Genomic DNA, 11,776 nt, shown 5'->3' with positions numbered 1-11,776 from the left:
CTTTTCTCTCTATGCAACGGAGATCATAATATCTACCTCATACATAGGGTGATTCTCCCGAGGCTCAAATAAGGCCTAATAATTTGTAAACTGGAAGAAATGTGTATTAACATTAAGTTCTTCAGCGGAGAGCCCCCACACATCGGTACCCTCCGAAGCATAAAACTTTTCCCCAACAGTTGACCTGCCCAGACCACTACTCCACCACCTAGGGCGTGTGAATTCCGGATGCCAGTCCTGGGTAACACGCCCTCCCAGCTCACGCTCTTGTTTTTGTTTGGGGTTTGGGAGGGAGAAGATCTCGATCTAGGTTATCCCCGGTCTTTATGAACCTGCCTGTCTCTCCATCGCCCGCTCCATCGGCCCCTGCCGGCTCCCTCGGCAGGTCGGCCCGGGCGGTCTTCTCAGGCTCCACCTCTCGCTCCGGCCGTCAGTGCGAGTCTGGGTGCCCCCGCCGCCCCAGACGCCGTTCCCCGGCGGGGTGTAGGTCTGTCTTCTTCACCCTCAGTGAGTCAGAAACAAAGGAGGGTGTGGGGGGAGCACACTCTCTCCGGCTCGGCGATTCGCCCTTTATTCTGAACTCGCAACGTCAGCGGGCGGGTGGATGGAGCTGCAGGGCGCGGGCTGGGCCGCCCACATCGCGCCGGGCCGGGGGAGCGGCCGGGCCGGGCCGGGCCGGGCTGGCGGGCGGCGGGGGCGCGCTCGGGGGACCGGGCCGCGTGGGCGCCGGGATGGAGGGCGCCGAGGGGCGGGGAGCAGGCGTGCGTGTGTGTGCGAGCGCGAGGGAGGCCGGCCTTTAGTGTAACCGGAGCTACAAAGAAGGGGAGAGTCCGGGAGAGGGAGGGAGGAGCGGCGGCGGCGCCGGGGGCCTCTGCGCACCCTCCCCGTGGGCAGGAGCCCCCTGGAAGCGGCCTCGGCCCCCGACGCGGGGCCGCCCCTCGGCGCCCGCCCGGCAGCCCGGAATGATGAAGAAGAACAATTCCACCAAGAGGGTGAGTACGTCCGCCCGCCCCGTGGCCGCCGCTGACTTTGTGCCCCGAGGACCCCGGCCCCGTCGGACCCGCGGGCGACCGGCTTGGGGGCCGGGGACACCCCGCCCTAGCCCCGGGCCGACCACCCCGCCCGGCCTGGTCTCCGGTCCCCTTAGCTTCGGCCTCGGTGCGCCGGGCCCGCGACGAGGAACCGCGGGGGCTTTTGTTTGTTTACTTGGGCCGGGGGTTAACTTGGCTGAGTTTCTACCCCGACCCCCGGCCTCGCCTTCCCCGGGCGGCGGGCGGCCGCTGGCCGCTGGCACCAAGCTCTGCAGCGGCGAGAAGACAATGAGAAATAAAATGCCGTAAACCCCGGCGCGGCGTGGAGGGGAGCTGGGGGAGGGGGCGGGGGACCCGGCGGAGCCCCGAAGGCCACCCCTCGGCTCCAGCCCGGCCCTCACCCCTGGCACGGGCAATTCCAGTTGTTTATTTGGAAGACGGGGGAGGGGAGCGATAGGGACGCGAGTTCCTTGGAGTGAAAGGCTTTGAAGAAGTGGGGAGCAAACGCGGGGCTCCCCGACTCCAGCTACGGCGGGGCGGACGCGGGCAGGGGACCGGGGACTCGGGAGGGCGCGGGGGACGGAACGCGAGGAGGAAAAAGCTGCAACCACCTAACCGTGCGATTCTCATCTGACTCTCGGGGGCAGGGGCCTCAGGATGGAAACCATCAGTGTGCACCGCCTGAGAAGGTCGGCTGGGTCCGGAAATTCTGCGGGAAAGGGATTTTCAGGGAGATTTGGAAAAACCGCTACGTGGTGCTGAAAGGGGACCAGCTCTACATCTCTGAAAAGGAGGTAGGTGCCCTTGCCGAGAACTACCCAGTTTTCTCATAGTCCTGGCCTGTTCTCTCCGAAGGGGTCTTATATGTACTTCTCGTCTCCCCCTTACCTCACTCCTCATTTTGTTCCGAAAGCGAGTTCAGCGGTCCGGTTGGTCTTTACCCCCATCTTATCTGCAGAGAAAGGTCGCCCTTCAGTGAGAAGACCCGAGTTAGAAGTTGCATCTTATTTAAAGATTTTCCTTTGAAAATACCTTTCTGATAGCCATGATAACTCCCTCCCAAGATGTCCCCAAAACTCTTAAGTGTCCCCTACTGTCCCCTATCCTGGCCTCAAGCTGACCGTAGGATTCTTTTTTCTTTGCTGTTGCTGCTGAAACACCCTGTTCAGCTTATTCTTCCCTCCTTCCTGCCCCGCCAGCCCAGCTAGCCTCCCCTTTCCTGTCTCTCACAGAGACATATGCAAGTCATATCAGTAGTACAGCTGCTCCAAATCACAGAAAACACACATACCATCCAGAGGCAGTCTCACGTAACCTCAGGTAGAGTATTTCTAAGTGGCAGTTATTTCTCTTGAAGCCAGTGTCCTTAATTAACATGTTCTCTGTTCCCCACCCCCACTCCACTTAAAAACAAAGAAGCAAGGAACTCATTCTCCATTCCTTCCTATCCAACACCCCCCACCAATTATATCAGAAGGGAGAGTGGAGTTTTGAACCCCTGCATGTCTCTGTGTCTTTGGGTCTATAGTTAAAATGAAAACAGTCCACGTTGGGTCAGAACCTGAGACCACATATTGAATCCAAACTCTTCTCTGTTTTATCCCTAATTCTTGGACTCAATAACACAGGAATGTGGAGAAACTGAAATTGCCCCTCCGTGGGTTAGAAGTCATTCCAATCCCTATCTCTGTGACTATGTCAGCATTGCCTAGGAGACTGTCCTGAGTTCCCCTGGTAGGATGGCCCTCCCCTGCCTGGTGAGGGTGAGTTCCCTCACCAGGGGCTAACTGGGAAGTCCTCCCTGAGTTCTAACCTCTTCTGCTTTCTGCTTAGACTATATTTAGGTAAATAAATCCTTTTATGGTATTGAAACAAGACACACACGCAGTCCTGGAGAAAGTATTCATCTTGAACAGAACATCTACCGAAGCAGCTAAGAAAGAACTAAGCTATGCCAGGGCCAAAGAGATCCCTCTTAAGGGTATTTAAACCTTGCTGTTTACACTAAGCTGAGAACTTGGTGTTGGAGTGAAGTGAGAAAACACTTTGACAGGAGAATTTATCTTTAAGGGTCACCTCTACCCCCAAATCCTACCCAAGTTTTCCCCCCCCCCCCACAATTTGCTGACTTTCTGGTGTGTTTTTTTTTTTTTTTTTTTTTTCTTTTTTAAAGCAAGTGTCCATGTGTATCTCCTGTCTTCCCTGAACTTCATAATGGCAGGAAACTCTAGTGAGCAATCAGGGAGAACTTCCCACACGTCAGTGGGGAAAACATGAGATCAGGGAAAGGGTGGAAGGAACAAGACATTTTTTTTATTTGTAGCAATCTAAAAAACAGTCTGGGGATGAAAGAGTGTGACGGACCCTTATTTGTGGAGGAAGGGGTACTGAGACAGGGGAAAGAATGGAATGACTTCCGCCTAGGATGTCTGGTGTCCTGTGAGTCAGGAACATCTGACCAGTCATGGGGCCAACTGCCCACTGTAGAGGAAGGCATAGGAAGAGGGAACAAGCCTATTGGTATTACTCTTCTTTGCAGCCAGTTTCCATGCTTCAAAGGCCTAGACTAAAGGTGAAACTGATCAAGGATGTAGGCTGTATTCTGTCCCCTTCCTGAAAGCTCCAGAGCCAATAGAATTAAAGAGTTTTTAAAAATGTACTATAATATCTGTAATTTACATGTTAATGCAAGGAAATCCCTAACCCTCTGTCTTAGAATTTGCACCAGTCTTTTTCCTGCAACTGCCTCAACCAAAGAAATCCTTCTGTATTTGTTGTTAATAACTGTTCTCCTCATTCTCAGTCAAAGGGCACCTTTTGACCATGGGGCTGATGTACAGGAACAGAAACTAGACCTTCAGGAGACCTCATGGTAGAGGAAATTGAGTTCAGGGCATCTTTTTTGGCAAGCATAGGAAAAATTCCTTTCTGTAGCCTAAGGACAAAGAATCAGGGGAAAGGAAGGGTTGACCTTGCTGGGTGGTAATTATAAATGAGACTGTATGAATTAGATGGAGGGAAAAAAAATACAGTGGGGAACTAGGGGCCTGGAGCTGTCCATCTTCCCCGGGCACTGTCTCACTGCTTGTCTTACCCTGTCTCCTACCCCTGCCCTATGCAGGGCTGACCTCTGTCAGTGTCTCCTGCTCCCCAGAGCTGCTTATCAGTCATGTCCAAGCCAGAATACCTCCCTTCCCTTCCCTCCCTTCCCTTCCCTTCCCCTCCCCTCCCCTCCCCTCCCCTAAGGAAAACAGAAACAAGTAACTCTCTTCCCCTGGCTACGTACACACACCCAGCACTTTCCTCTCCAAGATTTCTGGCCTCTGCTGATAGTCTCAGCTCTGAGGAAGGAGGGGGAGAGGAGTGATGCACCACCCTGCATCCATGCTCCCATGTTTCTGGGAATTGTTCTGGGACACCCCTTACCAGCATCTTGTCCACTTCCACCCACAATCCTTCAAGGCCCCTGTCACTTCCTAGCCCAAAGCCAGGATGGGGAGAGGCCTGGAGGAGCCACAGCGTGTTGAAACAAACAAAGGTGGGTGTATGAGCGGCCATTCACCTGAATGGGCCTGTGTCCCCTGGGTCCAGCGGCAAGTCAGAAGGATGGGCAGACACAAGAGCAGAGATGGGTTGGGGGATGGAAGAGAGAGCCAGGCAGATAGATGAAGTCACCTCCATGCTCACAGTTCCTATGTCAGAACTTGTGAAGTGGGGACTCTTTTGTGAAATAATTCCAGTCAGGGAGGGTAGATACCATCCAAGGAACATATGACGCTACTTCTGTCTGTTTAGTTTTAACAAGTGCTGGTGGTTGTCGTCTCTCATCCCAAGAAGACATGAACAGGCTCATTCCCCAGGGTCTTCTGACCTCAGGTGCACTTAGTAGCAGAGGGTGAAAGGGTTTTCTAATCACAGACTCCTCCGTCTGGACCAGTGACAAAGTCTTCTCTCCTCTTGTAAGCCAGATCAGAGGGCCAGAGCCATGGGAACACCTCAGGGGAGAAGAGGAAAATCCCTGAGGGGTTTAAAACAGACCTTGGCAGAAATTTAATGGAATTTGCTTTGTGGCGCTCACTTTGTGGGGTCAGAGGATATAGACAGAGTTGTGGTCTTTCATTAGACATTCAGCAAGAGAGTTAAGAGCCAAATGGTGGATAAAGCTGCTAAGGATGGAGCCGGTTGCAGGATAGATTCTACAAGCAGGAAGGGCTCAGTTCAGACACAAGGAGGAACTTCCTGACTAAAAGGGCTCAAACTGGAATCATGGGAAGAGGTAGCAGAACACTCTTCTCAAGTAGTCCTCCAGGGAGGGTATAAATGTCTCTGCCTAGAGCGCAGTGGAGTGACTTCAGTGGCTTCTCAATCCTGCAGGAGCTACATTGGGTTGTCATGGTACCTTGGAAGGAATAAGGTGTGGTAGGAACTATAGGTGTATTTTTCACCCTATCTGAACAAACCGAACACAGGGGTGGCTGTCCCTGTGGTGCTGCTGCTGCTGCTGCTAAGTCGCTTCAGTTGTGTCTGACTCTTAGCGACCTCATGGACTGCAGCCTACCAGGCTCCTCCGTCCATGGGATTTTCCAGGCAAGAGTACTGGAGTGGGGTGCCATTGCCTTCTCCACCCTGTGGTGCTAAAGCTCCTGAAATGAAGGAGATAGATGAGTCTCATCATAATAGAATATATTTAAGGAAGGAGCTAAATGAGGGTAAGAAAGCATCAACATACACGTAAGAAAGGGGAGGCTGGAGGCAGCCCTCCATTCTCTCCAGAAATCCCCTAATGTTGGCTCTGCCTTTATCTTCTCTGGACAATCAAGGGCCATCCAGGTCTGCTTACTTCAGAATGGTAGGATTAAAGTATGAGCCCTGTTATGGTGTCCTTTGAAGGACACAGTAGGAGTCATAATGAAGAGACCTACTGGGGTTCTAGAAACAGTAGCTTGACTGAGGGGAGTTGTGAGAGGAGTTTAAATGGAAACCCATGCAAGGAATCAGGACTTGGGGTCCCCCCCAACTATCAGGCCTCTGTGACCCTTGGGTAGGACAGCCTTTTCCTATCCTGTCATCCATCCCTTCTCAGGCTTCTTCTGGTTCTCAGACAGGTCTAAACTAACAATTTGGGAGAAGGGACTAAGTAATTTTAATCGTTATCACCTCACCTCCAATCCTCCCCTAGGTAAAAGATGAGAAAAACATTCAAGAGGTGTTTGACCTGAGTGACTATGAGAAGTGTGAAGAGCTCCGGAAATCCAAGAGCAGGAGCAAGAAGAATCATAGCAAGTTCACTCTTGCCCACACCAAACAGCCCGGGAACACGGTATGCTCCTCCTGCCACCTTGGCCCTGGAACGCGGACCGGGTCAGGGGTGTGGAGGCCAGAGGAGAACACCTTCCCCTTTGGGATCTCTCTCAGCTCTCTGACTCAGAGGCCCTGAATTACTGCTCTCCTACCAGCTTTTATTATTTAATCTGAGAATATGGTGGCCATTTCCTTCCTGGCAGGCCAGACTTTAAACTGTCCAGCCGCAAAAATCATCCGTCTCTCTCTGTGTCTCTGTCAGATACACACACACACACCCCTCTTGGGAAGCAGCCACTTTACACACACACATACACAGCCCTCTTGGGAAGCAGCCACTTTACACACACACACACACACACCCCTCTTGGGAAGCAGCCACTTTACACACACACACACACACACCCCTCTTGGGAAGCAGCCACTTTACACACACACACACCCTCTTGGGAAGCAGCCACTTTACACACACACAGACACACACACACACTCTTGGTAAGCAGCCACTTTACACACACACACACCTCCCTCTTGGGAAGCAGCCACTTTTCCCTGTTCCATGGTAGGTGGTTGAAATTCTGAACCATTCCTGTCACATTCTATTTCTTCAAACATTTAAAGATCTTTATATTAGTACCTGTCCTTCACCAAACCTCTTCTAATTATCTAGTGCTGTGTTAATATCCAGTACCCTTCTGAGCTCCTCCTCGGTCATTTCTAAAACAGTCTCCAAGCAAGGGCATTTTGCAGGAATAGAGGATGATTTCCTTAAGTTACAGGTGACTCCAGAAGTAGAATCTCTCTCCTTCCAAGAGCTGGGTCTAAGAGAATGAAGTTTAACTTCTCATTTCTTCACTGTCAAGGTGAGGCCAACTCTGTAAAAACCCTGACTGAAACGCGAATCTTCTCACAGGCACCTAACCTGATCTTCCTGGCAGTGAGTCCGGAAGAGAAGGAATCATGGATCAATGCCCTCAACTCCGCCATCACCCGAGCCAAGAACCGCGTCTTGGATGAGGTTAGGGGGGTAATTGTGGGGAGGTGGACGCTGAGCCACAGGGAGCTGGGTGGCCCGTTACAGAGGGAAGAGGGTGGCGCGGGCCGTTTGCTGCCCCCCCCACCAGCTCCGCTGCATTATCTCCTTTGGAAAGCCCTGCTCTCCTCCTAGCTTCCAAGTCTTTTCTGCCAGCTCCTGTTTCCCCGCTTTCTGACGCGTGAGCAAGCCTAAGAAGCCCCTTCATGTCCCATAAATCCTTGCCCTTGGATTTGCTCAGGAGCAGTTCCTGAGCTGGGGGTTATTTCCCAGGCCAGGCGTGTTCAGGCCTCAGGGGAAGCTGGTCTGGGACTAGGAGTCTCTGAATAGCACCCATGACTCACAGTTCGGCTCTTCAGGTCACCGTTGAGGAGGACAGCTATCTCGCCCACCCAACTCGAGACAGGGCAAAAATCCAGCACTCCCGCCGCCCTCCGACTCGGGGACACCTAATGGCTGTGGTATGTAAGATTTTTAGAAAGTAAAAATTGCTGAAGGGCTAACTCCATGTCAGTTCATCTCAGACGGGACTGTATCTTAGCCCACCAGAGGCATTTGTGTACCAAGGTCAAAAGCTAGGAAAGTCCCTTCACCCTGTTCCCTTTCTCGATTCTTCCAAACCAAAAATATTTAGTACCTACTGTGAATTTGAAAGATGTGCCCTCAATAAGGGCTTCCAGTTGGTCCTAGTGGTAAGGAACCCACCTGCCAATGCAGAAGATATGGGTTTGATACCTGGGTCTGGAAGATCCTCTGGAGGAGGGTATGGCAGCCCACTCCAGTGTTCTTGCCTGGAGAATCCCATGGACAGAGGAGCCTGCACGGCTACAGTCCATGGGGTCGCAAAGAGTCAGACATGACTGAAGCGACTTAGCACACACGGATGCCTAATAGATTTAGCGTCCTTTGAGGAGAATGAGATACACTCACAAGGAAAGTGAGAAATAGAAGAGATGAATACTACGAGGCAATGTAAACTGATGTCTGGTGGCTAGCTATCCTGACAGGTAAGAGCATTACATATTGCAGGCATTTAGGGGAGCAAGGATTTTCTTTCACTTGTCCGAGCTCAAAGTCTCTAGGGAATGAGGCACTCAGGTATAGTAGAAAGAGTGAGGGCTTTGCAATCAGACAAAGCTGGGTTGGAATCAGCTTTGCTGAAGCTGCCCACCTCCAGCTGTAAAGTGGGGCATAATCGTGCCCATGTGAAGGGCTGCTGTGAGGAATGATTGAAATAACATGTGTATCAATACATGTGAGGTGTTGAATAACTTTTTTAAAGTATTACTTTTTTATCTTTTAAAAAATTACAGTATTTTACCCTGTAAAAAATTACAGTATTCTGGAAATAGAACAAGTTTTATCTAAAGGCAAGGGGTTCTGAGGTCCAAATAGCAGAGGGGGTTGAGATGTGTGGCTCAGAGGATACAGAAGAGAAGAAAAGTTGCCCTGCCATGCAAGGCATCCTGTGTGTGTCAGACCCAGTTGATGCTGCGAGTCCACAACACGGAAGGAGAAGACACTGTAAGGGGAAGCGCGTGGTAAAGTGGAAAATATGGGCAACCAGAGAAATTACTTTAAATCACAGAAGAATGAAAGAATTAAGTTCAAATCACCATCAAAGGAATAAGAAAGAGCAAACAAAGTCAGAGGGCTCTGTCAGGAGTGGGGACTTCTCATTCAGGGAAGGCACATTGAGGAGGGAAATGACCACAGCTTGCTTCTCTCTCAGGCAGTCAGTCCTGAAATGCCCATGGATGACAGTCTACCCCCTTCCTTCCTGCCCTCTCCCTCTCCAGGCTTCAACCTCTACCTCGGATGGGATGCTGACTTTGGACCTGATCCAGGAGGAAGACCCTTCCCCTGAGGAGCCAACCTCCTGTGCTGAGAGCTTCCGGGTCGACCTGGATAAGTCTGTGGCCCAGCTAGCAGGCAGCCGGCGGAGAGCAGACTCAGACCGTATTCAGCCCTCCTCGGACCGGGCAAGTGGCCTTCCCCGACTTTGGGAAAAGCCAGACAAAGGGGCCACCTACACCCCACAGGCACCCAAGAAGTTGACCGCCACAGAAAAAAGCCGTTGTGCCTCCCTGGAGGAGATCTTGTCTCAGCGGGACGCTGTGCCAGCCCACACCCTCCAACGACAGGCCGAGGACCCCCCAACCCCCATCCCACACGCCCCGGGGCAGCTGTCCCGGATCCAGGACCTGGTAGCCAGGAAACTGGAGAAGACTCAGGAGCTGCTGGCAGAGGTTCAGGGACTGGGAGATGGGAAGCGAAAGGCCAAGGAGCCCCCTCGGTCTCCTCCCGATTCTGAGTCAGAGCAGCTGCTGCTGGAGACGGAGCGGCTGCTGGGAGAGGCATCATCGAATTGGAGCCAAGCGAAGAGGGTGCTGCAGGAGGTCAGGGAGCTGAGGGACCTGTACAGACAGATGGACCTGCAGACCCCTGACTCCCACCTCAGACAGACCACCCAGCACAGTCAGTACCGGAAGAGCCTGATGTGAAGGCCGGTGCCAGAGTCTGGAACTCGTGGGGGTGGACAGATTCTTATCTCCCAAGTGTTGCAGGATAAAAGCTTTTTTATTTACCTCAGTCAAAAAAGAAAAACACAATCGAATTTGTTGCTCTTGCTGCTGCCTGACCCTCCTACAGCCCTCATTTCCCAACCTCCTTTCCTTCCTTCCCCTCTGTCTCTGAGCCCTAAAGCCTCAGGTATGAGGAGCAGGTGAACCCTACAGCAATATTAAGAAGCTTTCACCTGGATGAAGAGAGGGTCATGAAGGCTCAGTTTGGCCATTTGACCCACACACACCCTCTGAGGTGTGGTGAGGAATAACCTGCTGCTCCCAACCATGTGTTTGGCGCCTAAGTTTAGAGGGGGAGGGGAGGGGGCCTCTCATGTCCCATTCCAAGTTTTCAGTCTGAGGGTGAAATTTCAGCTGCTCAACTCCAGAGCCAGTGCCACCTGTCCACACACACAGAAGTGAAGTTTATCCCAGCCCCAAGGAAGATTTGTGCAATTAAAATCCACCCTGGCCCTCACCAGGCACTGGCTTCTCATGCCTAGCAGCCTCTGATTGAGATCAAGCTGCCCAGCTTTCTTAATATGAGGTGTTTCTTCCCTTCATCTCTCACACCCTTCCCGATTCAGAGATACAACCCTGGACGGAGGGGACAGCTTTGGATTTGGCTGGGGGCGCCTAGCACAGGAGAACCAGGGATAGTCAACCCGACAGAAAACCAAACTAAAAAAGAAACTGACTTGTGATGCATAGGATGAAGGGGAAAACCAAATATGTGCCTGGGTTCCTCTTTCGGCCAAGCTTGGGTTTCCTGTAGCCTCTCCCTCTCCTTCCTCAAACCTCGCTTCCAATATTAATCAAGCCCCAGCTTTAGAAAAACATCTTTACACTCACACCACCATCCTCCCGACCACCTTTGGAGTCGCCAGGCTCCCCTGCATCCTTGACTGTGGGGAGCCTTTTTGATTGCTTCTTTCCTCTGAAGTTTCTAAGATCAAGTTAATAACAGTGATAGTGTCAAGAGATGAGTCATAAAGGCCAGATAGGAATGATTTTTGGAAAGAAGGGGACAGATAGCCCCCTGAATTAAATGAAGGGTTAAAAAAACCCTTTGAAGTACAGTTGACACTTGAAAAATACAAGGGTTAATCCACCTTTAACTTAACAGCCATACCCGTGGTTCCTCTGCATCTGAGGAGTCAAGCGACTACAAGCTGTGCTGTAGTATTTGTTGAAAACCTGCATGTACGTGGACCTGTGCAGTTCAAACTTGGTCAAAGGTTGGTCAAGGGTCAACTGCAGACCACTTGTTAGCTTCTTTATCCTCTTCCCTAGATTTCCTCTAACCTCTAGGAGCCAAAACCTGGAGCTCCCCTAAGGGTGAGAGGGAGGAAGGGGAGAAAATGGGAACAAACTAGACATCTTAGCCACAAGACTGCCCTCATGTGACACTCAGGAGGATGGGTAGGAGGGAAACAACACCCTTTGGGCAAGACCCTCAGTTGCCGTTCTTGCTCTGACTTTACTCCTTAACCCAACATAAGCAAGATGGTGGAACCTAAGTTGAACATCTGTAGGAAAGAGAGATTCTCACACTCTTTTGGTCCCCACCATTCACAGTCATGAAGAATTTTCCTAGATCTATCCTGCCGTTCCATAATTACATGCATCTTTGAGTGAGGAGAGTACGCCAGGGTGCCACCTACATGTTACTCCCAGAGTCTCGTGGGGTAGGAGGGGAGGGACCTGGGTCTCCAGACTTCTGTCCTCCAACCAAGCTTCACTCACCTAAACTCCAAGAACGGTCAGCAGAGATACCCGTTGTCACAAATAGTCTAGGTTAAAATGGTATTTACTTCCTTTATAGAAGTCTGCATCTTTCTATAAGT

The 11,776-nt window shown here is 51.5% G+C and overlaps 1 protein-coding gene across 2 annotated transcripts; it reads left to right on the top strand.

Moving 5' to 3' along the window:
- Positions 1–379: 379 nt before the first annotated feature.
- PLEKHO1 (pleckstrin homology domain containing O1) lies at positions 380–9,991 on the top strand. Of its 2 annotated transcripts, none has more exons than XM_027534749.1 (6): positions 380–507; positions 1,679–1,825; positions 6,211–6,351; positions 7,246–7,350; positions 7,725–7,826; positions 9,165–9,991. In XM_027534749.1, exons 5-6 carry the CDS (start codon positions 7,818–7,820, stop codon positions 9,867–9,869), a joined length of 714 nt encoding a protein of 237 aa, XP_027390550.1. In that variant the 5' UTR covers positions 380–507; positions 1,679–1,825; positions 6,211–6,351; positions 7,246–7,350; positions 7,725–7,817; the 3' UTR covers positions 9,870–9,991. The 2 variants fall into 2 exon arrangements, with proteins under 2 accessions (XP_027390550.1, XP_027390544.1); XM_027534743.1 differs by lacking the exon at positions 380–507 and adding an exon at positions 639–992.
- The last annotated feature ends 1,785 nt before the right edge of the window (positions 9,992–11,776 follow it).

The sequence above is a fragment of the Bos indicus x Bos taurus genome, chromosome 3 (assembly GCF_003369695.1).
Source record: "Bos indicus x Bos taurus breed Angus x Brahman F1 hybrid chromosome 3, Bos_hybrid_MaternalHap_v2.0, whole genome shotgun sequence".
NCBI classification, from domain to species: domain Eukaryota; kingdom Metazoa; phylum Chordata; class Mammalia; order Artiodactyla; family Bovidae; genus Bos; species Bos indicus x Bos taurus.
The sequence above is the reverse complement of the archived record's forward strand: the minus strand, read 5'-3'. Positions and strand labels throughout refer to the sequence as shown.

Coding starts and splice junctions, on each gene's coding strand:
- PLEKHO1 (XM_027534743.1), top strand. CDS start 963: ATGATGAAGAAGAACAATTCCACCAAGAGG. Junction 993..1,678: donor AGAACAATTCCACCAAGAGG/GTGAGTACGTCC, acceptor TCTCGGGGGCAG/GGGCCTCAGGATGGAAACCA. Junction 7,351..7,724: donor AGAACCGCGTCTTGGATGAG/GTTAGGGGGGTA, acceptor TCGGCTCTTCAG/GTCACCGTTGAGGAGGACAG.